The 22,419-nt window shown below is 40.9% G+C and overlaps 1 protein-coding gene across 1 annotated transcript in view; it reads right to left on the reverse strand.

Annotated features, from left to right (window-relative positions):
- MYO16 (myosin XVI) overlaps positions 1-22,419 on the reverse strand; it is a 480,319-nt gene that overhangs the window by 142,500 nt on the left and 315,400 nt on the right. The window contains exon 24 of the mRNA XM_072782401.1: positions 4,632-4,707. Within this exon, the coding sequence (XP_072638502.1) occupies positions 4,632-4,707 (76 nt within the window). The remainder of the gene's footprint in view (positions 1-4,631; positions 4,708-22,419) is intronic.

A 22,419-nucleotide genomic window follows, 5' to 3' on the forward strand; every position in this document is an offset into this window, starting at 1 on the left:
GAGTGGCACCTCCACTCTTCTAGGGTGGGAACCGAGTCTCACCTGCTTGGGTCTATGAGTCTCCAATGCTTTGGCCAAGTCATGAAGACTTGTGGTTTCTGCCAGCAACCCCTCTCACCCTAGAAACATTTCCCAGGATCTAACCCATCTCTGGGAGGTATATAAATTATATAAACCTATGGGAGACTCTATCTCACTTGTTTGTACCAGTTGTTAGGGGAAACACTTAAGCTACAAAGGTAAAAAGCCAATATATTTTAGATGTTAGGCTATACAAATTCTATTAAATTTGGTTACAAATTGGATTAGTGTAGTGAAAACTGTATACGGCTCTTAGAGATCTCTAAGGCAACTTTCTCATGTTACCTACATTCGTATGTATACCATTGTCACACTTCAGTTTCCTTTTTTACAAAATGACCTTGACCTCTCTACTGTGATTATACAGGATTAAAATGTGAAGCAATGTACCTATCATTTAGGATTATGCTGACCCATCAGCTAGTTAGCACTGCTGAGCAGCAAAGCAGTTTTTCTACCTTTTGCACACCCAGATTATTTTGCTTGCTTAGACTAATATATTTAGGAGCAATGAATGCAGAAGAAAGTCACTACATAATAAACAAACTGAGAATAAGTGTCAGAGAAGGGAAGAACACTTACAGAATTCAGGAAGGCAAGAAGGAACCCTGTGGTGTTGGATTCAATGTAGAGCTATCAGAATAAATTCATGATTTTTAATATATGCTACATACCTCTATATTATCTATATGATTTTAACTGTCTAGTTCTGAAGGGGCTTCAAAGCAAGGACAACCTAGTGGAAATGGGCTCGCCAAGCTTTCAGACCTCACTGTTTCTAAATACCCTTCTTCTCTAAAATAAAACTAGGCTTCTTGGGCACATGGCCAATTTGGAAGCATAGCAGATAATATCCCAGAACATTTTGGAAGGATGAAATATAAGGAAGTGCTAAACAAGATCAGGAGAACATGAAAAAGAATGTAGGAGCTGGCTTGAAGGGGTTCTCACTGGCCATGAGCAACGTTAGCGCCTAAATAATGATAGTAATAGATTGTGATTCATCGGATAAAGTAAGAATCTAGGAGTCCTTACTGATAACAATTTAATTAGTTGATTAATAAGGAAGGGGAGTTTTTACAATTGCACATCACAGTTGATGGAAAGACAGGGTAGAAAATCATGATTTGGGCACCACCAGAGAAATCATTGATTCAGGCAAGAACCATTCATGGACACGGGCCAGTGGGTGAAATCTGATGTGGAAGAAACTTCCTTACAGACTACTTGTCAACTGCAGAGTAAAATAGCAGCTCTCGATTACAGAAACCTGAAGGCTGTCACCTTAATGAGGCTGTCACCAATGGTGTTTCCAATGGTCACTGTGCCCCCGAACATAATAATGGGTGAGGACCCTGCAGTTCCTCTCTGAGATTCCCGCCAAGAAGCGGCATGCTGATGCCATTGTGAGAAAAGAACAAATAAACCCAGATTGAGGGACAGCCTTGAAAATAACTGGCCTTTAGGCTTTAAAATGTCAGTCATGAAAGGAAAAGATAAGCAGAGAAAATGTCCCAGATTAAAGAAGACTGAAGAGAAATGACAACTAAATGCACTGACTGGCCCTGAATTGGGGGGAAATCATGATGAAAGACATGGCTGGGGTGAGTGACAAAGGGACAGAACGCAGGTCTAGATGTGCGTGCCGAGTCAATGTTCAATGCTCTAACAGTTGACTCATGTTTTGTAAGATAATGTCCTTCACCTCAGGATGTATACCAAAGTGTTTTGGCACAATGATGCCTGTAACTTGTTCTCAAAGTGTTCAGAAAATATATGTTCATGAACACACATGCACGCACAAGAGTGCACCTGCATATATGCGCATGAACACACATGTGCATGCATGCATATACTCATATATGCACATGCCTGCACACATGAAGATGCGCACATATATACACACGTGCATGTATGTGCACATGCACACTCATGCATATATGCACGGTGCACATGCATATATGCACGAACTCATGCATGTGCACACATGCACACAGAGGGAAGGATGGTGGGGAGTGGAAGACAGGATGGGAGGGAGAAGACTGAGTAAGAAAAAGGAAGGAATCAATCTGGGAAAGGGCATATGGGAGTTCTTGCTACTAATTTCATAACTTTAAACCTGAAATCATTTCAACATAAACAGTTATGTTTATGTGGAAATGGAAAGCATCCCCTGCGGGGGGTTCTATAAACATTGCATCAAGTATCTCCCTGCCAGTAAATTGGGAGACTAACTTAGGTGCACAGTTTATGAGCAGATATGTAGAGGTACTCGGAGACAAGACTCAAGAGCTGTTAACATTATTGACAGTAAATCTTAAATATGCTTATTTTTATAAAAAGACTTAATACTCTGGATTTTACTCTTTTGCCTTTCTGAGTCAAGTAGACTTTATTTCCCGTTTCAGGCATAGATGAGAGCACTCACTGCATTTCTGCATGAGCTGTGTCTCCATGCTACCTGCCTCCACTTGGCCTGGTGTCCCACAGACAAAGGGATATCTGTTCAGATCCCACAATAGACCCTACCACCTTCCTCAACTGGGAGCTTTTTGATAATGTGAAGATTGAATTGGATACTATAAACAAAGTACCTAGCAAGGTACTCAAAAATAAAAATTTATTATTATCTATAAATCATACTCACTTTTAACAACTGTTTACAGCATCAAAACATTTCACAGATTCATAAAATACTACCGCAACCACTCATCTTTTTCCAATACGATAGAATGGGTGAGCGACTATGGCCCGTGGATCAAATCCAGCCTACTGCTTGTTTCTGTAAATAAAATTTTATTGGAATACAGCCATGTCCATTTGTACTGTCTACAGCTGCTCTCTCATTATAACAGCAGACTAGGGAAGTTGCAACAGAGACCTTATGGCTTGCAAAGCCTGAAGTGTTTATTCCCTGGTCCTTTATGGAAAACACCTGCCACTTCCAGTATAAACATATACAAATGCATTGTAAATTTTGTCCACTTGTTCAGATGCCAAAAGTATTTATTTATTTTTTAAAGATTTTTATTTATTTATTCACAAGAGACAGAGAGGCGGAGACACAGGCAGAGGGAGAAGCAGGATCCCTGCAGGGAGCCTGATGTGGGGCAGGATTCTGGAACCCCGGGATCATCCCCTGAGCCAAAGGCAGATGCTCAATCGCTGAGTCACCCAGGCATCCCAGATGCCAAAACTATTTAGAATAAAACAGGGGACTAATTTGTGTTCTCTTGGAACTTAATAACAAGTGTACACAAAAGAATGACTTTAAAATATAAGGACTCAGTTAAGATAATGGAGAATCACAATATCACTCGCCATCACATTCTCTTTCTGAATATATATTCTATCACCTGAAATACAAAAATAAAGAAAAAGGCATTGCACCAACTTCAAAAATATGCTATATATTAGATCTTCAAAAAAGATATGACTTAGATGGCAGTACATTATAATTGGAAGGTCAAATAATTGAAAAGGAGAAGGAATATATTTCCAATGATAATGAACAGTGTCAATTATTTCAGTTCTTTTCTTCTACACGATATTATTCCCCATCCCATGCTCCTCCCACTAGTCTCAGTTTTTTTTTTTTTTTTTTTTTTTTTTTTGTCTCAGTTTTAACAGAACTCAATCACTGGAAGTTCTGGGAAACAAGCTGAGTAATTCCCTGTGAAAAACAATCTATTTCATCTGTGCTGCTTGATTAAAGGTAAAAAGTACAGTCCTCAAGCCAGCAGTGATATGTATGTCTTATTCCTAGCTCAGAGGAGTCCAACTATCTCATGAAAGACTAGCATAGGCTTTTTTTCCTCCAGGAAAGAGAGATGACTCAGCTCAAGTAGAGCAACTTAAAGCACAAAAGATACATTTTAATTCATTAAAAAGGTTGTCAGGAAAATTAGAACCAAGGGCTGTGGAAAGCTATCAAGAAAATAATGACTAGAGTAGATAAAAAGTATACATATTGATACATAAAAATGCACCATATATAAGCCTTGCATAGAAACAGATGCAGGTATATAAAGGGCTAAGATTCACTAAGTAGATGGAGCCTATAAATTTGTATTGATACATATATGCATGTGTGCCTGTACATATTAAATTTGTGTACTCCCTCTACTTCGTGGGCATTAATTCTTTATAACTGAAAGTACATAAGAATAAAATACCACCCTTAGGTGTGCTCCAGACTTGATCTTCAGTAATGAAATTCACTCTGCTCTGGCCTAAATAATTTTGGAAGCTGTATTAATCTTCATTAGTTTTCACAAAAGAGCTCTTTTATATTCATACCACTAGAGTGGTAAAGGTATTTTATATTTCTATCTGCTAAAAGCTTAGTTAAATTATGGTTTCTACTAGACTTCAAATTAAATTGTAGCCAATGTACAGTGTGGAAAGATCCATTCTTTATTATTCTGGGCTTTAGAATGTAAAAGATATTTCAATTACCCTGTAGCTAGTGGCATATTACAGAGGACAATGTTCAGAGATGGAGAAAAAAAGGAATGCGTGGCATTTTAAGGATAGGGGGAAAAACTTACTTTTCATGACAAATAGAAGATTTTGTGAGAGGGAGTCTTTATTTTTCTCAATTGCTCCAACAATTTCGTACATTACCTATAATGAGGGAAAACAGCACGGTTACCAATGTTTAAACATGGCCACAAAAATAATTTCCTTTAAATAATAATTTGACTCAGAGGACATTTTCAATGATTCACTAGGGAGGCGTTTCAGAGTTCACGTCACCCAAGAGTTCGAAGCTCCCATCTGGGTGCTCCCTTTCTGCACATCAAACAGGGACACCTCTCTTGTTCTAATTTTCCAAGTCCACCTCTGACTGTGAGTTTAAGAGAAAATGGTGGTGACTCACACTCATGCAGCTTCCTTTTATTCTCAAGGACCCTAGCCCACACAGAAGACTCACTAAACCAGGCAGGAGGACTCCGCCAGATCTGGGGAGGAAGGCATGATTTCAATTTGAGAAATTCAGTGAGTGGTCTTTCTATTAAAAGAGTCCTTCTGGATCATTTAAACAGTAACCTGAAGTCTTTAAAATGAAAACACAGGGTTTGCTCAGTCGGCAGGGCATGACACTCGATGTTGCGGCTGTTGAATTCGAGCCCCTTATTGTGTGCAGAGACTACTTAAAAATATATCTTTAAAAACAATGAAGAAAACATGAAAACATGGTTCTGAATTAAACACACACACTCAAATTGGACTCTGATTTTCTCTAAAAACATTCCATGTCCGTCTTTGCTCCTGTTACAGCCTCATTTTGTACTGGTCATTGCTAAATCCTGCAGTAAAATTCCTGCCACACCTTGAGTGCAGCAACTACAAACCATTCAGCTCCATCTCCCCTCAGCAACTAGCAGAGAGCCTGTCCATTAGGCCCATTTAATAAATTTGATGAAATGAACAAAAACGTTTTGTTACATTATGACCAAATACAGCAAAATGTTGTGCTATCATGTCATTGAAGACTGAGCTGATGAGTCTTTCATTATCACAAAATCATGCTTTGGATATTGTGCTTTTTATATCCTGCTTTGGAAAGGTCTCATGAATGGCACCTGCATCAGGCTATACGGAGAAAGAGCTAAAAGTTTCCCATTACAACAGAAGTCCAGAACTTCCCAGTGGGAGCCTCTAGTTGGTCAGGTGACCTAGAAAACAATATCTAGCACACACATACAAGTGCAAATGCTCAACTCGGGCAGTTTGATGCTTGTAGGAAGCATAGAGTTTAGCATAAGTTTCTATTTTGTATAAAATTAACAAATCTTGAAGCATGTGAGCTTAATTATTTTTGTCAAAATGGGAAAACTGCTAGAGCTCTATGTCATGTGTTAAATAATATTCTGAATGGTGCTCCAGGTCTGAGAGCCTCTGGCCCTACTCGTAAGATAAGACAGGATTTGAGTTCACAGCTTAACCCAAGTTTCAGAGACTGCTCATAGTAGTTAGGTATTGTATCATCATGATATAATAATGCAAATGACTGAGAACATGTTATAGAAAATTGGCATAAGCGGAATCTTAACACGGTTCTTTTTTTTTTTTTTAATTTATGATAGTCACAGAGAGAGAGAGAGAGAGAGAGAGAAACAGAGAGAGAGGCAGAGACACAGGCAGAGGGAGAAGCAGGCTCCATGCACCAGGAGCCCAATGTGGGATTCAATCCCGGGTCTCCAGGATCGCGCCCTGGGCCAAAGGCAGGCGCCAAACCGCTGCGCCACCCAGGGATCCCATTAACACACGGTTCTAAAGAATATTTTTTCCTGGTCCCAAATCTGGAATGAAGTATTTCCTCAAGACGTCCTTGCATACTTGAGGGGAAAATCAAAATGAGTGACACTCCCCTCCTGGACCCTAAAAGGTGCACAATGGCACATTATAGATGGGCTTATCAATGTTTATAGTTTTCAGTAGATGGAGCCAAGAAATACACACATATGCCAAACACATAGGTGTGGATTTTTAATTTTCTTTCATTTTTTAGATAAAATAAATCTGATTCCAAATTTTGTCTTTTAACCATGACAATTTCTTCAAGCCAATGAAGTTTAATATTGGCCTTGTCAAAGGCAATTTCAAAATCTACGTAAATGATATCCACTCATGCCCATTTATTATGTCTACATATAACCTGCCACCATCACCTTAAACTATTTCCGAATTAAGCTTTTGATTTTGAGATCATTGCGGATTCAGTTGCAGTTGTAAGAAATAATACCAATAGATCCTGTGGACCCTTTACCCAGGTCCCTCCAATGGTAACATCCTGCAGAACAACCACAACCAGAGAATTAACATCAATGCAGTGGAGATGCAGGACATTCACCTGAGTGCACAGATCCCACATGCTGCTAGTTTCTGGACACACTCACCTCCCCGAGATCAGCTGAACATATTGGCATGAGTCTGCTTCTGGGCTCTTTACTCTGTTCCATGGATCTAGATGTCTACCCCTTCCCTATGTCTTGATTACTGAAGCTTTATAATAAGGCATTAAATTAAATTGATGAATTCTTCCCACATTATTCTTCTTTATAAAAATTATTTTGGGGTGCCTGGGAGGCTCAGTCAGGTCAGCATCTGACTCTTGGTTTTGGCTCAGGTCATGCTCTCGGAGTCGTGAGACTGAGCCTTACTTTGGGCTCCGCACTCAGCTGGAGGTCTGCTTAAGATTCTCTCTCTCCTTCTGCCCTTCCCCTGCTCTCTCTCACTAAATCTTTAAAACATTGTTTTAACTATTCCAATTTATTCACAACGCATCTAAATTTTAGAGCAATGTTATCTATCTATAGATCTCTATCTAAACAAATTTTTTTGCTATGATTTTGATAGGAATTGGATTAAACCTGGGTAGCAATTGCAGAGAAGTATTACTACGCTGATTGCCAGCGTACTAAGACTAAGACTATTGACCATGCTGTGTTCTAACCCATGAACATCACATGTCTCCTATGCAGCTCTCTGGTTTCTTTCATCATGGTTTTGCGGGTTTCAGCATATAGATCCTTAACATGTTTTCTTAGATTTACACCTACTTGCATTTCTTATGATTGATTGTAAATGTTATCGTATTTTTAATTTTGGTGCCCATTACTAGTATATAGAAATACAGTTGATTATTTTACATTTGTTGTATCCTGTGACCTTGCTGAACTCACTTATTAGTCCTATGAGGCTTTTTCCCTTTACATTTTTTAGTAGATTCCTCAGGATTTTACACATAGACAATCACATCATCTACAAAAGGATCGATTTATTCCTTCCTTTCCAATATTTCTGCCTTTAATTTCATTTCTTACCTTATTGCATTTCCTAGAACTTCTAGAATTATGTTTAATAACAATGGTGAGGAAAGACATCCTCGCCTTCTTTCTGATCTTATGAGGAAAAACTCAGTCTTTCACTATTAAATTTTTTAAATAGATTTTATTTATTTATTCATGAGAGACACAAGGAGAGAGGGAGAGGCAGAGACACAGGCAGAGGGAAAAGAAGGCTCCTCGCGGGGAGCCCGATGTGGGACTTGATCCTGGGTCTCCAGGATCACGCCCCGGGCTGAAGGCAGCGCTAAACCGCTGAGCCACCCGGGCTCCCCTCACTATTAAATTTTATATTAATGGTAGGATTCTTGTAGATGTTCTTTATCAAATTGAGAATGTACCTCTAACCTTATTTCTCTCAGTGTTTTTATCATGAATGAATGTTGAATTATCAAATGCTTTTTCTGCATCATGTGACTTTTCTGTTTAGTCTGTTAACATGGTTGATTATCTTGACTGATTTTAAAACTTCGTACCAGCTTTGCATCTCCAGAAAAATTATTCATGGTGAATAATTCCTTTTACATATTGTGAAATTATAGTTGCTTATTGTAAAAGTCTTTTTGCATCTTCATTCAGGAAGGATAGTGATGTTCAGCTGTGTGTGTGTGTGTGTGTGTGTGTGTGTGTGTGTGTTTATGTGTGCACTGTGGTTTTCGTACCGGGTAATACTAGCTTCATGAAATGAATTGAGAAGTGTTCTCTTTTCTATTTTCTAGATAAGACTTTGTAAATTTAATGTTAATTTTCCTTTAGACATTTGATAGAATTCTCCAGTGAAACCATTGGGGACTAGGACATTCTTGTTGGGGACATTTAAACTCTAAATTCATTTCCTTGATGGTTATAGAGATATTCAGTGATATATTTCACTGGGTGAATTGAGGCTGTTTGTGTTTTTTGAGGAATTGGTCCATTTCATTGAAGCTGTTGTCTGTTATAGTTGAGTATAGTATTGCCTCCAATGTCCCCAGGGGTTGTGATGATACTGTTTTATTCCAAATATATTGCAGTTTGTGTCTTTTCTCTTTTTTCTTCGTCATTTTTTCTACGTGTTTGTCATTTCTTTGTTATCTTCAAACAACTAGTTCCTTGTTTCATTGATTTTCTCTACTTCTTTCAACTTCACTGATTCCTGTTTTGTTACTGCCTTCTGTTTGCTTGCTTTGGCTTTATTTTGCTCTCATTTTTCTAGGTTCTTCAGATAGGAGCTCAGATCATCAGCTGAGACTTTTCTCTTTTCTATCACATGCATTTAGTGATATAAATTTTCCTCTCTGCACTGTTTTAGCTATGTCTGACAAATTCAGTATGTTGCATTTTCATTTTCATTCAGTTCAACCTATCTTTTTAATTACCTTGAGACTTCCTTTTTGATCCATGAATTATATAGAAGGGCATTATTTAGTTCCAAAATATTTGTGGAAATCCTCCTGCTATTTTTCTAGTATTGATTTTTAAGTTTGGTTGCATTGGGGGGCGGTAAGCCCACTCTATAGAATTCTAAACTTTCTGAACTTTCTCAGTTTTTTTTTTTTAAGATTTAATTATTCATTCATGAGAGACACACAGAGAGAGGCAGAGACATAGGCAGAGGGAGAATAGGCTCCCCGTGGGGATCTTGATGTAGCACTCCATCCCAGGACCCCAGGATCATGCCCTGAGCCAAAGGTAGATGCTCAACCACTGAGCCACCCAGGTGCTCCTTCACTTCTTTTGTTTTGATTTACAGCACAGCACATGGCCTTTTTAAATACATGTTCTGTTGGTACTTAAGAAGCATACATACTCTGCTTTCATTGGTTTAAGTGTTCTGTAAATGAGTGGGTCCTGTTGGTCAGCAGTGCTGTGGAGTTTTTCTATATCCTTGCGGAGATCCTTAGAGATGTCCTATCAGGAAGGTGCTCTAGTCACTGCTGGGCAGAGAAGTGTTCTGGTCTCCTGCATCCCTCGTCCTATCTCCCTGGCTGTGGGGTGAACAGGTGGAAGGGGCTGGCATGCTTCTTCACTGCTTCCTACGTGGCCCCCACTGAGGGAGTTTGGGGAGAAGGAAGCTGTGGCCTGGTTACCTCTGGGTGATGGTGAAAGTCCTGGCCCCCTACTCAGCTTCCTCTGACACCTCCTGCTACAGCAGAGAGCTAGGGGTGTAATACAAATTCAGAAACTCAGCACAAAAATATGAAGTATGCCTATCTATTTCAAAATTGCATGCCCTAAAAGAAAAACTATATTTTAATACATGTAACTAAAGGGTTGTTTTGTTTTTGCTTTAAAAAAATTACAGAAAATGAGGTGGCTACAGCAAAAAACAAAACAAAACAAAACAAAAAAAAAACATAATGGAGACTACAGTAGCACACGTGTGCTTTTTTATCCTAAAAGAATGCAAGAGCACAAAGTTAATTACGAGAAAAAGATGGAAGAGAAAAGCACTAAAGTCAATGAGCAATCCCATCAGATCCCCCCATAAACCTTCACCACCTATACAAAGACATCCACTTCGCCCAACAGGATTGTCACACATGGGGCACCTTTCCACTCAACCTTCCTCCTCACTTTATTTGTCCACTCGGCAGACAAATCCCTCCCTTGACATCCATCCTGCCTTTCCTTTTGGCAAATCTCATGGCTCCAGCTGCCAAGGCCCAGTCTGGTTTTCAGACCCAGCATGGGGTAGTGTAGGGGGTGGGGGAAGGTCTCCAGCTGCTGGTGGAGAAAGCACCAGCCTGGCAGGGCAGCATGCCTTCTGAGTTCCAGCTCCCACTAGGCATGGCACCGGCTGGTCAACCAGGTCAACATGCTGTGCCGTCTTGTCTACAGAACATAGAAGGCAGCGCCAACCTTGCTTTCTCTCTCTACCTCTGTCTGTCTGCTTCTCTCAAGGTGATTTTGAAGGTCAAAAACAAGATGGTTAACACTTAGCTCTGCCCAGCACCTGGTTTTCTAGTTAACGCCCCTATACCTACTTCTCAGGCTCACCTCTACCCTCTTCTCTGACCTGCTCCAGAACTTGTTTACACCACTGACCTGAGAAGGATTCATGGAGTCTTCTATGTCCTCTGTTTTGAGGCTGCCAATAGGGCTGCCCATCCTGTAGTATCATCAGTCAGAAGTTATGTGTCACTCTACAAAGGAATTGCTTCCAAACAAAGCAAGTCTTCTGGGGGGAGTCAGCACATGAAGGTCGCCACCATCTCCACCGTGGCTCGGGACCTTGCCGATAGCAACTGCCTCTAGGAGGCCAAAGAGGCAACAACAGCAGAGAAAAGAAACCAAAGAAGTCACAAAACCGTGTGACAAATGGCCCTGGTTCCCATGCATCCGAAGGGAGGTGAGCCTCAAATCATGGTGGAATGGACAGAGAAATTTCTATGCAAGGCAAACACCCAAGGTCAGACTCCATCTACCCTAGAAATCACGCATGATTTCTACTAGAGCGCCCTCTTGATAGGACATCTCTAAGGATCTCCACATGACTTTGAGAGTCTGTGCTGTCACGACAGAGCAAGGTCTGTCCTCTCAGCTGTGCCCCTGAGTAGGAGGGACCAACCCACAGACCGGTGGATAGGCATTGTGAAAGCTGCAAAGAGAAGGTGGGAGGCAGAGGCCTTTCTAGGTCACTTGGGTCGGCTCTCTTGCTGCCCTGCCTTGCCTGTCCTTGCTGGTTTATTATTCAGGGATGAAAGGAGAAAAACATGAAAGCAGCAAAAGATAGAGGCCAGTCTGGGCTTTTAAATACTTCTTTACTTTCTCCCCTCTGTCTTTACATAACTGGACCTCAGACTTTATTTTCTTTTCCTCTTAAGGCCTAGAAGACAGGATTCATGTGTTAAGTGGCAGCGTCCCTCATGCATGTAATGGAGACATTTATATGCATCCAGCCCAATACCAATGTTTAAGGAAGCTGTCTCCACATTCAAAGATTCCTTCGGAATGAGACTGTTCCATGAAAGGACTCCAAAGGAAACTTAGCATTTAGCTTGTGTTTGAGCAGTTAGCAATGCTCAGGCATTGGGGGCCCGTGGAGGAGTGTGGTGTGAACCAGGGAGCAGGTGCCATGTGCTGCTTTCCGGAAAGTCCTTGCTGGAACACTCTGGGACCGTCATACACATGATCAAAAGATAAATTATGTTGGCTCTATATGTAAAAGGGAGAGTCAAGCTCTCACCGGGACTATGAATCATACTTTATCAAGCTGCCTCGTTTCTGGGGTCCACAAAGAAAAGCTACGAAATGCCAACCACAGGTATTCTCCTCCTTGAGCTCAGGCTTGGCTGATCACTAAGGAAACGGAAGCCAGAGGTGGGAGCACTCCCTGGTCGTCACTGGCTTTCCAGTCTCTGAGTGGAAGGCAAGAGCAGTTGGCTCACTGCCCCTTGGCAAGGAAGATCTGCTGGAGCTGGGCTCTGTGTGCTCTAGCACCTGTTTTGTGTTCTCCCCGCGGGAGCCTGGCACATTGCAGGAGGCAATGCATGGTTGTGCTCAACTGAGCACCTATTGTGTACTAATACCTCCAGTGTTTCTAGAAACAGGTGTCATAAGTTACCCACAGGAGAGCATTCTCTGGGGCTTAATAAACATGCACACACTTTAGACTCCCCCAGCCCTCTTGAATCATCACTGATGGGAGCAGAACCAAAGAATCTGCATTTTTAACCTTCTCCCCAGTTGATCCTGGTGTTTATGCAAGGATGAGAATCCTGGCTCCAGGGACCAGTGGCGTAAGCTGCTCTTCGAACTCTGTCCTCCCATGGGGCGCAGGCAGCGAGCATAAGGAAACCCAGGGAATAAGTTTGCAGAGAACTGTGTCCCGGGCTTTTTAGATATAGCACAGTGACTAGAGTAGATATTGGCATATCTAAAAGTGGCTGAGAAGTTAAAAATGAGACAACACTATAATCATACTTATGGCCAGCCTTTTTTTCCTTAGGATAGTATTTCTAAAAAGCTGTTCAGAAAGGATTTTCAAATATTTTTGTCTGAGACAGTAGCAATAGAACCCAGTATTTTTCAAGCAACCCTGATTGCCATGGTACCCTAGGTAAGCCATAAACAGTGCTGGCAGTTTGGGGAAATAAAAAACAAGTAAAAATGTGCTGCAGTAGAAGGGGAAATGGACTCAGGGTTATAAAGAAGAGTTCTTATTCTCATTTCCACCCATCAACTGAAAACACAGTTATGGGATGTAGACTGTGATCATCAGCTACAGGCATGACGTCATTGGTTTCTCTGAAAGTCGGTTTCTTATTCATTTCATGTCAAGTTCACCAGGGCCAGTTCATACTCAAGTTTGGTGATTTTGCCAGCATAGCCCACAACACAGACAATTATTTTAAGGTAACAGGAACAGGATACATATGAACACAGTAAACGGGCACAAGTGGGTATCACCTACTTAGACTTTCAAATTGCCTCTGATGTGGCTAATAGCCAAGGTTACTACATAGAATCTTCATCAGATTGAGGACATTGACAGGGTTCAAAGACTACATCTAGAAAAAAATAATCAGGTAAAATAGCTAGGGTAAGTCTTTTTATAGTCACCTTATAAAATATAATACACGTATATTCATAAAATTGGGAAAACCATAAAAATAATGAAGTAAAAATTACTTGTAATTCCTTTTCTCAGAGACAGCCAATATTCATCTATGTATCATCTATCAAATCTATCCTTGTCTATGCACATCTTAAGAAAAAAAAAAAGGGCTGGCCACACATCGTGCTTAGCGATGCCTTGTCCTGTTTACATGCACCATCTACTCGTGGAGGGTCCCTGCCCTTGTCTGCCTGGCGGTGCTCAGTCCCAGCTGTCCAGCGGGGCTGCAGCGGGGGCCACAGGCAGAAGACCATAGGGTAGGACCCTTGGAGACTCTTCTCTCCCCACACATGGGTTCCATCCTCACCCCAGAGCCCTGGTGGGGTGGGGCACTGCCCTTGGCCACAGGGTCCAGGGCCACCTCCACTTCCCTTCCTTTCTCCAGCCTCAGAAGAGGTGGGTGTTCCACGGGGCCACATCTCTGGGTCACCTCAATGTCTCTTGTCTGTCTCAACTTTCCCTGTGGAACCTATTCTCTGTACTCCTTTCCTCCTCCCGAAAATTTGGCACAGCCTCCTTTGCAGACTGCACCCTGCCTGACCTCAACCATTCCCAGTTGCTTGCTTTATCTATTCCAGTCTCAGTAAAGGGCAGGGAGAGAGACCACACTCACCACTGTTCAATACACCTGAAGCCAGAAAAGGAAGCTCTTGAAGGTAAAAAGGAAAACAAACACAACGATGCAGGGCCAGAAGGAGCTAATGGGGACGGCAGACAAAGCAACAGGAACCAGTCATTCTAGAAAGAGTGAGTGTGATCGGAGATCTCATCTGTGCCCAGAAAATGATTCCTGTGGAGCGAGCAGAATGGGTCTCATCACTCGGGCCTGGATGCGCAGCCTCACAAGCTAGAAGGGGAAGAGATGACAGCCAGCAGAGCACTGCACTGAAGGCTGGAAACATGAATATGATTGACGACCCTCCATCCTTATTTGGGGCTGAATCAGGAAGGGAACAGAGAAACACCCAAGTGCCAAACCCCAGTGCAATATTCCCCGGGGCGCCTTTTATGGCCTCACTCAGAGATTCATGGCTCACACTGCAAATACCTTAATCACCCTTTGCTCTCATGCTCATCCAGCTTATCTAGAGACTATCCATGTCTACATATAAAATACCCCAGTAGGATGAGGGGGGTTTCAGCAACGCCCTCATGCTACCTCACCCATCAGTAAGTTAAGGACAAACCAAACTGTTGGTTATATTATCACATAAACAATGTGTTTCTGATATGGGAATCCATATTTCCACACAGTTGAAGTGCTCCAAGCTAACGTTTCTGTAAGGGAGCCATGTTTAATGACAGTTCAGGCATTTTAGGATACCCCAGATCACGGTGGAGATAGCTTTCATGGGTTTCTGGCAGCGTGGGTATTTGATTTGTCTCTGTGTGTTTATCTCTCTGTGTGTTTACTCTATTTATCATCTATCTATCTATCTACTTATCTATTATCTCTATCTATCTATCTATCTATCTATCTATCTATCTATCTATCTATCTATCATCTATCTATCATCTATCTGTTATCTACCTATCATCTGTCTATCCATCTATCTATTGTAATTGATTTATATTTCAATGTCTACCTCTATGGATCTATTGCTCTCATACCTAGTGTGAGTACACAATAGCAGTTGCTTTATAGAGCATGAAAATATGGCCATAAATGCTTTTACACAGCTTCTCCCTCTCGTCCCCTAGGTCAAGTGGGAGGGGGTTTCATGGGACCCCTCTTAGGATCCAACATTGACATTGCTCCATCACTTAGGAATACATTGCAAGCTGGTGTTTGACTCCACCAAGCAGCACAAAAACATAAGTGGGCAGGTGATGGGGGGAGGTGGGGAGGAACAGTCCCTGCTGTAGTGGGATGAACTCTCCTTGTCTGCTCTTCAAAGTGGAGAGCACAGAACACAATGTTTGTGATGAACTACAAAGGACATGGCAAAGTTTCCCTGATGTGCTCCACAAACCCGAGTGATGCTACATCCTGGCCAAGAGGATGTGAGCTGGGGCTGGTGGTCACAGAGCCCAGTGTGGAGACTCTGTGTGGATGAAGTCCAGAGACCAGGGCTGTGGGGGAGCAGCCAGCCCAAAGCATCAGCACCACCCCCCCGGCAGGAGCGGGTGGGGCATCACAGGAATGCACGGAAGCACCCAGGCAGGGTGAGCCCTGAACGCCAAAAGGCATCCTTCTTGGGCAACCGCTGCGAGGGCATAAGACCACACAGCTCAAGAAAAGAGAGAAAACAGGACTCCTAAGGTCACTGAAGAGGGCCTCCTCTGCAGTGGAGGCAGGAGGGAGCTCACCTTCCAGGTACATTTGTAATTATGATTATTTAAAAGGACTAGTTCTTCACCACTGAACCGAGTCCCTGCGTGCCAATGAAAGCAAGTGAAGGACGTCCTATTACTGGACGGAGACCAGAAATATCACTGGAGTTGCCTGGGTTTTTATTTGGTTCCAAGGAAAGGACTGTCTCTGCTGAACATATTTGAAAAAGCGGTGTGAGCCAAAAATAAAACTGAATCTGATTACATCCCCCGAGTTGTGCTTGTTCAACTACCAGGTCCACGAAGAACAAGCGTGTTAAAATGGTCTGGAAGATCCGGTCTTTAAAAGGGAAAGGGAAGTGCATTCTTCCACCAGGGAGACCTAGAGTTAGTGGCAACCCTGCTTCAAAGAGTGGGTTTGTGAACAGCCGATGAGGAAAGCAGCCGTCACGGCCACGAGCGCGTCTGTTATTACCAAGTAGAATAAGAATAACTACCTCTACCTTTGAACTGTGTTGCTGGAGAAACAAAAAGATAAATGGAGCAGGGGAAGTTCATACACTTTTAAGTAAAACCATCCATTCATCCCTTTATTGGTAACCAGAGCCTCTCCTGCCAGGTGCCATCCAGCGGCTCCTGCGTGAGCGACGGGCCGTGAACAAGAAGGAAGCACTTGGATTAAGAAGTTTGGATGGCTGTTTGGTATCTGGCAATCGACTGGTATTTGGCTATTAACTAGGGTTCTGATTTTGGCAATTAACTGGGTTTCTGATTTTACCATGAATTGAAAAGTGGGACAAATACGGGAAATCAGTTTTACTGCTTTACTTTTTTGAAGTGGGTTGAGAGGGAGAGGAGAGCGTGGGAGGTGGTTTGGGAATTGAGTGCAGTTGGCTTCTGGATCTGCTGAGCTGAAGATGCCAGCCAAGGAGAGATCTTAACAAGCATATATGCAGGCGTGAAGCCCACAGAACAAATAGACTGGAGTTTCAGGAGTCATGTCATGTTGGAAACTGAATTTTGAGGGTATATAAAGTCCTCGCAGGAGATATAAAATACTCTCCTGGGAAGCATCGATATTTATGGAATGGAAGTAAATTCACTTATCAGCCAAATTTATAATCCCTTTCTCTACCATGTTATTCATGTGATGCAAAATATAATTTCTCGAAAAGAGATGGTTGGGATTACCGGGTGATAAAAACTCCAAACTTTGGAATATATTCTTGAATATAATACATCACATCAGAATGTACATAAAGAATGGATTATAGGAAAAGAAATGAAAGATCATCTTCAAGCAAATATAAATGGGTCTGATAACTTTTCACAAGTGGTTTCAACTTTCTATCTGAGGTTTGCTGACAAGAGTCTCAATTTTGTGTGTAGTGGTGAATTGATCTCTCTATAGCCATCCATATTTATAAGTAGAGACTTCTACTTTTTTACTTTTCCATTAAGTGATTCTAACAGTACTGCTTGCTTTCATTCTGATTCGCTTTATGTAATAAATACTAATAAACAAAGAAAGTTAGGAGCACACAGCATTATTGTTAAGGATTCTTATCTAGCATCTGAATATAGACATTGCCTTGAAATTGCCATACCTGAAACTTATGAATATGCCTCATTGGTTCCTTTTAAGGGGGAAAAAAAAAAACCAACAACCCAATCAACTAACAATAAGATATTAATATTTCAAGAAACCTACAGTTCCTTATTTACAATTTTCTGTGGATCCATGAAGATAACAGAACCTATTAAATCCCCGAAGAAACAGTGAGATGCCCTGAATGAGAGCCTGCATTTTCTATTCCAGACAAACCCCTGGATAAGGAAACATTTATCAGGTCTCCTACAGAAATTTACGCCAGAGGCAAAACTGATATGAGCAACAGAGGACCAGGGGCCTTGCTGAGTTCATTTTTATTTTTCCAGAAGTCTGCCCAAGAGGTGAGCACATACAGATGTAAATGAAGCTCATTCTGTGTGGGTCAAGATATCTTGGTCAGAAAAAAAAAAAAAAAGAAAAAAAAAAAAGAAAAAAGTTATCTTGGTCAAATACCTTTTAATAGTATCTGTTTGGCTTAGACCAGACAGCTTTCATTGTTAAGTCTGGGATCCTGCCTGGAGAAAAGAGAGACAAATAAATGGAAGGCTCCCTATTGATTAGTTCATCTCCTTTTTTCTTTTGATTTAAAGGTTCACTCTCCAAGTCTTCTTGGGCTCATCGTGTCCCTCACAGATCTCTGGGGTGAAGATCAGTTGACAAGTGACAGAAAGAATTGGGAAATTGAACAGGCCACTATTTCCTCTGCATACGTGTAAATATGTCTGAAGGGACAAGAGGCAAGAGGTGTGCTGTCATCGGTACTGACCTAGAATCTCCTGCAGTAGCTTTACCTCTCAGGTCTGAGTTACAGCATCAATCTCAACCAAAAAATTTCAGACTTAGTTTATCCCATGATAGGGGTAGATCTTATTCAAGGAGAAGAAAAAAAAAATCAGATGTGTTCCAGACTGGCCACAAATCAGTAATATCATTCTTCCTCCACATGACTTTGATCAGTGATGTTTTAGTAATATGGTTCTCATAAAGGCCTGTGGAAATCAGTGACGTGAACACTAATGATCAAGGCCTATGTGTTTGGGATTACCACGTGATCTGCGGGGATGCAGTTTAGGGGACAGAAAAAGGAATCCTGATGAAAATAATCAAAGTCCACCCACGGAAAGACACATCTACAAGCACATTATATAAAAGGGCTATACATTCTTAATCTGTTGTAAAATTACATCTCAGAAAATGTAATATATAAATCGCAGAGAATGCTTTCATTTCCTTCAGGCAAACAACAATGGAAAGGATCTTCTAAAATCTGCAATAAAATTTCACATGCCTCTTTGCCCCATTAAAATATTAGTCATGAAGCTAAATGATAAAGAACATAATTTTTTACACAAATTCTCTAAGATCTAGGAAGAGCTACTTAACATGAAAACAACCTGTTTATTCAGTGGAAAACAGGATGTCACGTTATCATCAGTTAAAACATTATCTAAATATTTTCTCTTCTAGTATTATAATTTTCACAGAAAAATATCTCCATTTCTAGACTTTCCCCTGAAGTTTTTCAAGCATGATAGGAAGAGAGAAAAAATACCGTACTATAACTTTGGTGGTTACATTTTTCCCTATCACCTGTTGAAGTGATGATATTAATTACACTAGGATAAACAAAAATAAATATTCTAATGTGACTTACAAAGTACTGCTTCAGGCACCAAGCACACTAATAAGATACAAAAATTAACAAGTGTATTTTTTGACTAATGAAGGACATTTTATTACTAACTTAATTTACACAAGTCAACTGGGCCCTAATATTCTCATCTGAAAATATAGCCAGTGGATTAGACGATCCCTGAAATATTTTCTAGTCTTCAATACTTGTTATTGATGAGTTCAAAATATTGCTAAATAGAGTGGTGCACCTACATGGAAAGACCTTCAGCTATTATTGGGGAACTATGACTCATATTTGATGTAACACCTCAAAATAATCTTCGGGGCATTGATTTCTTGCCTAATATGTGACCTCAGAACAAGTTTATGAGGTTGACAATTATATTCTCCTGAATTACAAACTCTATGGATGTAGCAACTGTGGGTCAGTGTCCTGCTCAAAGCCCCGGTGATGAAATCCCCATGTGTCCTGCAGACCTCCTCTACAGTATCACACGGATTTGAGGACTATAGACAAAAAAACACTTTAAGAATTTCACACACACTGTAATGGAGATGGGGGCCTACATGGTACTGGAAATGAGAAGCGAAATAGGGTAGTGTGACCTACCACCCTGTGGTGGGTTGAATAGTGTACCCTCAAAATTCATGTCCACCCAGAACCACAGAATGTGACCTTATTTGGAAATAAGATCTTTCAAAGATGTAATTATATAAGACAAGGTCACAGTGGATAGGGTGGGCTCTAAATCCAATGCCTGATGCCTTTAAAGAAGACGAGGGGAGGCCACGGGAAGACAGAGGCAGAGACTGGGAGCTGTATCTACAAGTCAAGCAATGTTGACACTGGCACCCACCAGAAGCCAGAGAGAAGCTTGGAACAGAGTTCCCTCAGACTCTGCTGAAGGGACCAAACCTACTGACACTGGATTTTGGATTCTAGTCTCTGGAAATGTGGGGGTAAATTTCTTCTGTTTCAATTACACAGCTTGTAGAACTTTGTTAAGGCACCCCCAGGAGACTCACGCATAGCTGTTCAATCTTTGGCGAGTCATTGAACTTCACCAAGGCTTACTTAACTGAAAAACTGACATAGCAACATTCATACAAAAGGTCTCAGAAGAACTTTGTAAATAAAAAAAATGCCATGCCAGCATCAGACATCGCTATTGATTAGGGAAGGAAGAGATCAATGAAATTTGGATCAGGCCAAGACCTTGCTCCTAAATGGGTAAAGTTTGGAAGGACAGGAAAGGGGTATTCCAGGTGAAGAGAACCACATGAGCAAAAACAGAGGTGGAGAAATGTAGGGGGCTCTTTCAAATGAATCAAATGTAAAGAAATTACATAATCTTATGAGTTAAAACCACTCCATTCTCTTCTGGAGGCCAGAACTCTGACATCAAGCATCTTTACCCTCCTGGAGGCTTGAAGGGACATGCATTCCTGCCTTTTCTAGCCTCTGGGGGCCCTAAAGCTCCTTGCCCATGGCTGCATCTCTCCCGTCCCTGCCTCCATGCTTGCATGGCCTCCTTTTCTCTCCCAAATCTCTCTCTGCTTCCTTCCCATAACCTTGGATTTAGAGTCCCCCAGATAATCCAGGGTAATCTCCTAACCTCGAGATCCTGAATTTAACTATATAAGCAAAGACACTTTTTCCAAATAAGATTCCATTCCCAGGACCTAGGGGTGAGCACATGGCCATATCTTTCTGGGGGGCTACCATTCAGCCCACTGCAATATTTAAGGGTTTGGAGAGAGAAACACAGACACATCATCTCAGGCAAGAACAATGTCACCAACTTGATTTGTATAAACCAGGCCACTCATACAGGACACTCATCTGGGCTCTAAAGAGAATCACTTTGTGTTTAAGCAAATTATTGCACTAAACAACTTTCAATGACCTTATGAGCAGACTACAAAGGTCAGATAGGCAAGTATCATATATTTTATAACTATTACTTTGACCTGTATTTTCATTGATTTAATTTTTATTACTTCAGATTGCTTTAGTATCTCCTAATCCATTCACTTTTCTCACATTAAAATTTAGGACCTTCAAAATACTATTTCCTATTAGAGTTAGTTCAGAATCACCTTAATGGAAATTCAAATTTCCTCAGAGCCAATGTCTTTTTCCAAATAATAATTCTTCTTTCTTTCAAGATTCTTAATTTTAAAAGCCAATAAAACTAGACACTCTTCTGGATTTAATGCTTATCCATCATTTAAATCACCACTAGAGGTTCAAGAGCAATTCCTAAAACAGCTAATCCATATATGATTTAAAATTTGCTAAAACAAATAACAACAACAACAAAAAACCCTCAGCCTTCTTTAATTCAGATCCATGCTCATTAATGAGACTCTGTTAATATTTCATGCACAGCCTCTTCCCATTTACTTTAGAATATTTCTGTAATGGAGATTGGAAATACACCCAGGCTCCTATGAGTAATGAAAAATTCAAATGTGTTTAGGAAAGATCTTCAGCTATAATTCAAATAGTGTTACTTAAACATCTCTAAAAGGACCTAGGAGCCTCTGCTCCAAACAAGATTCAGAAGCATAGCGGGGTCTCATAGCCAGAGTAGAACTGTTAGAGGGGCAAGTCTTTACTGGTAGGCTGGATGTCAATATTGTTACCAGCCACAATGATCATCCTGCCCGTGTGAGGTAAGTTTTCACTCGCCAAACCAGGTAAACCAGTCACAGAAGAGCAAATGGTGATCCGAGCGACACTCTAGCCCATCCATCTGGCCAAAAAAGAGGTCACAAAGAAACCCAAGAACCCTAGAGCCACTGAGCTCTTCCCTGGGATCAGCTTTATCACCAAAGGGCCCTTCAGGAATGCTCATACTACTGTCCAAAATAGATCGTGCATGCTGTTTCTAAACCAATTAGCTCGTTGCTCTGTCTCTGGATTTATAAAATGCAGAATATGCTGCTTTTCTTGAAAATGTAAAAGCTCAAAATTAAATATATGTAGCTACATCTGATGATTAGAAAGGCATATGGCTTGACATATTGCCACAAATTACATATAATCTATACTGTAACATGTGAATGAGTCCTTAGGGAGTCCTTGGGGTAAGACTCATTAGTAGATCTCAGTTAAATGAAAGATTTTTATAAAACCACAAAATTGACTCCAATTATGGAAAATCCTGCTTAAAACATAAAGGCACTTTTACAGAAAAATTCATAATTCCATGGGGTTTGGCTCTGAGGCAGCTAATCAATTGACTGGCTCTGCTTTGCTTTATCGCTATCAGAGCTCAATAAAATAACTGTATTTATTCAAACTGATTGTTTTTGTTTCCCCAAGTTTTTTCTTTAAAAAAAAATTTGAAATTCTATTA

Source organism: Canis lupus, chromosome 17, assembly GCF_048164855.1.
Source record: "Canis lupus baileyi chromosome 17, mCanLup2.hap1, whole genome shotgun sequence".
Lineage (NCBI taxonomy): Eukaryota > Metazoa > Chordata > Mammalia > Carnivora > Canidae > Canis > Canis lupus.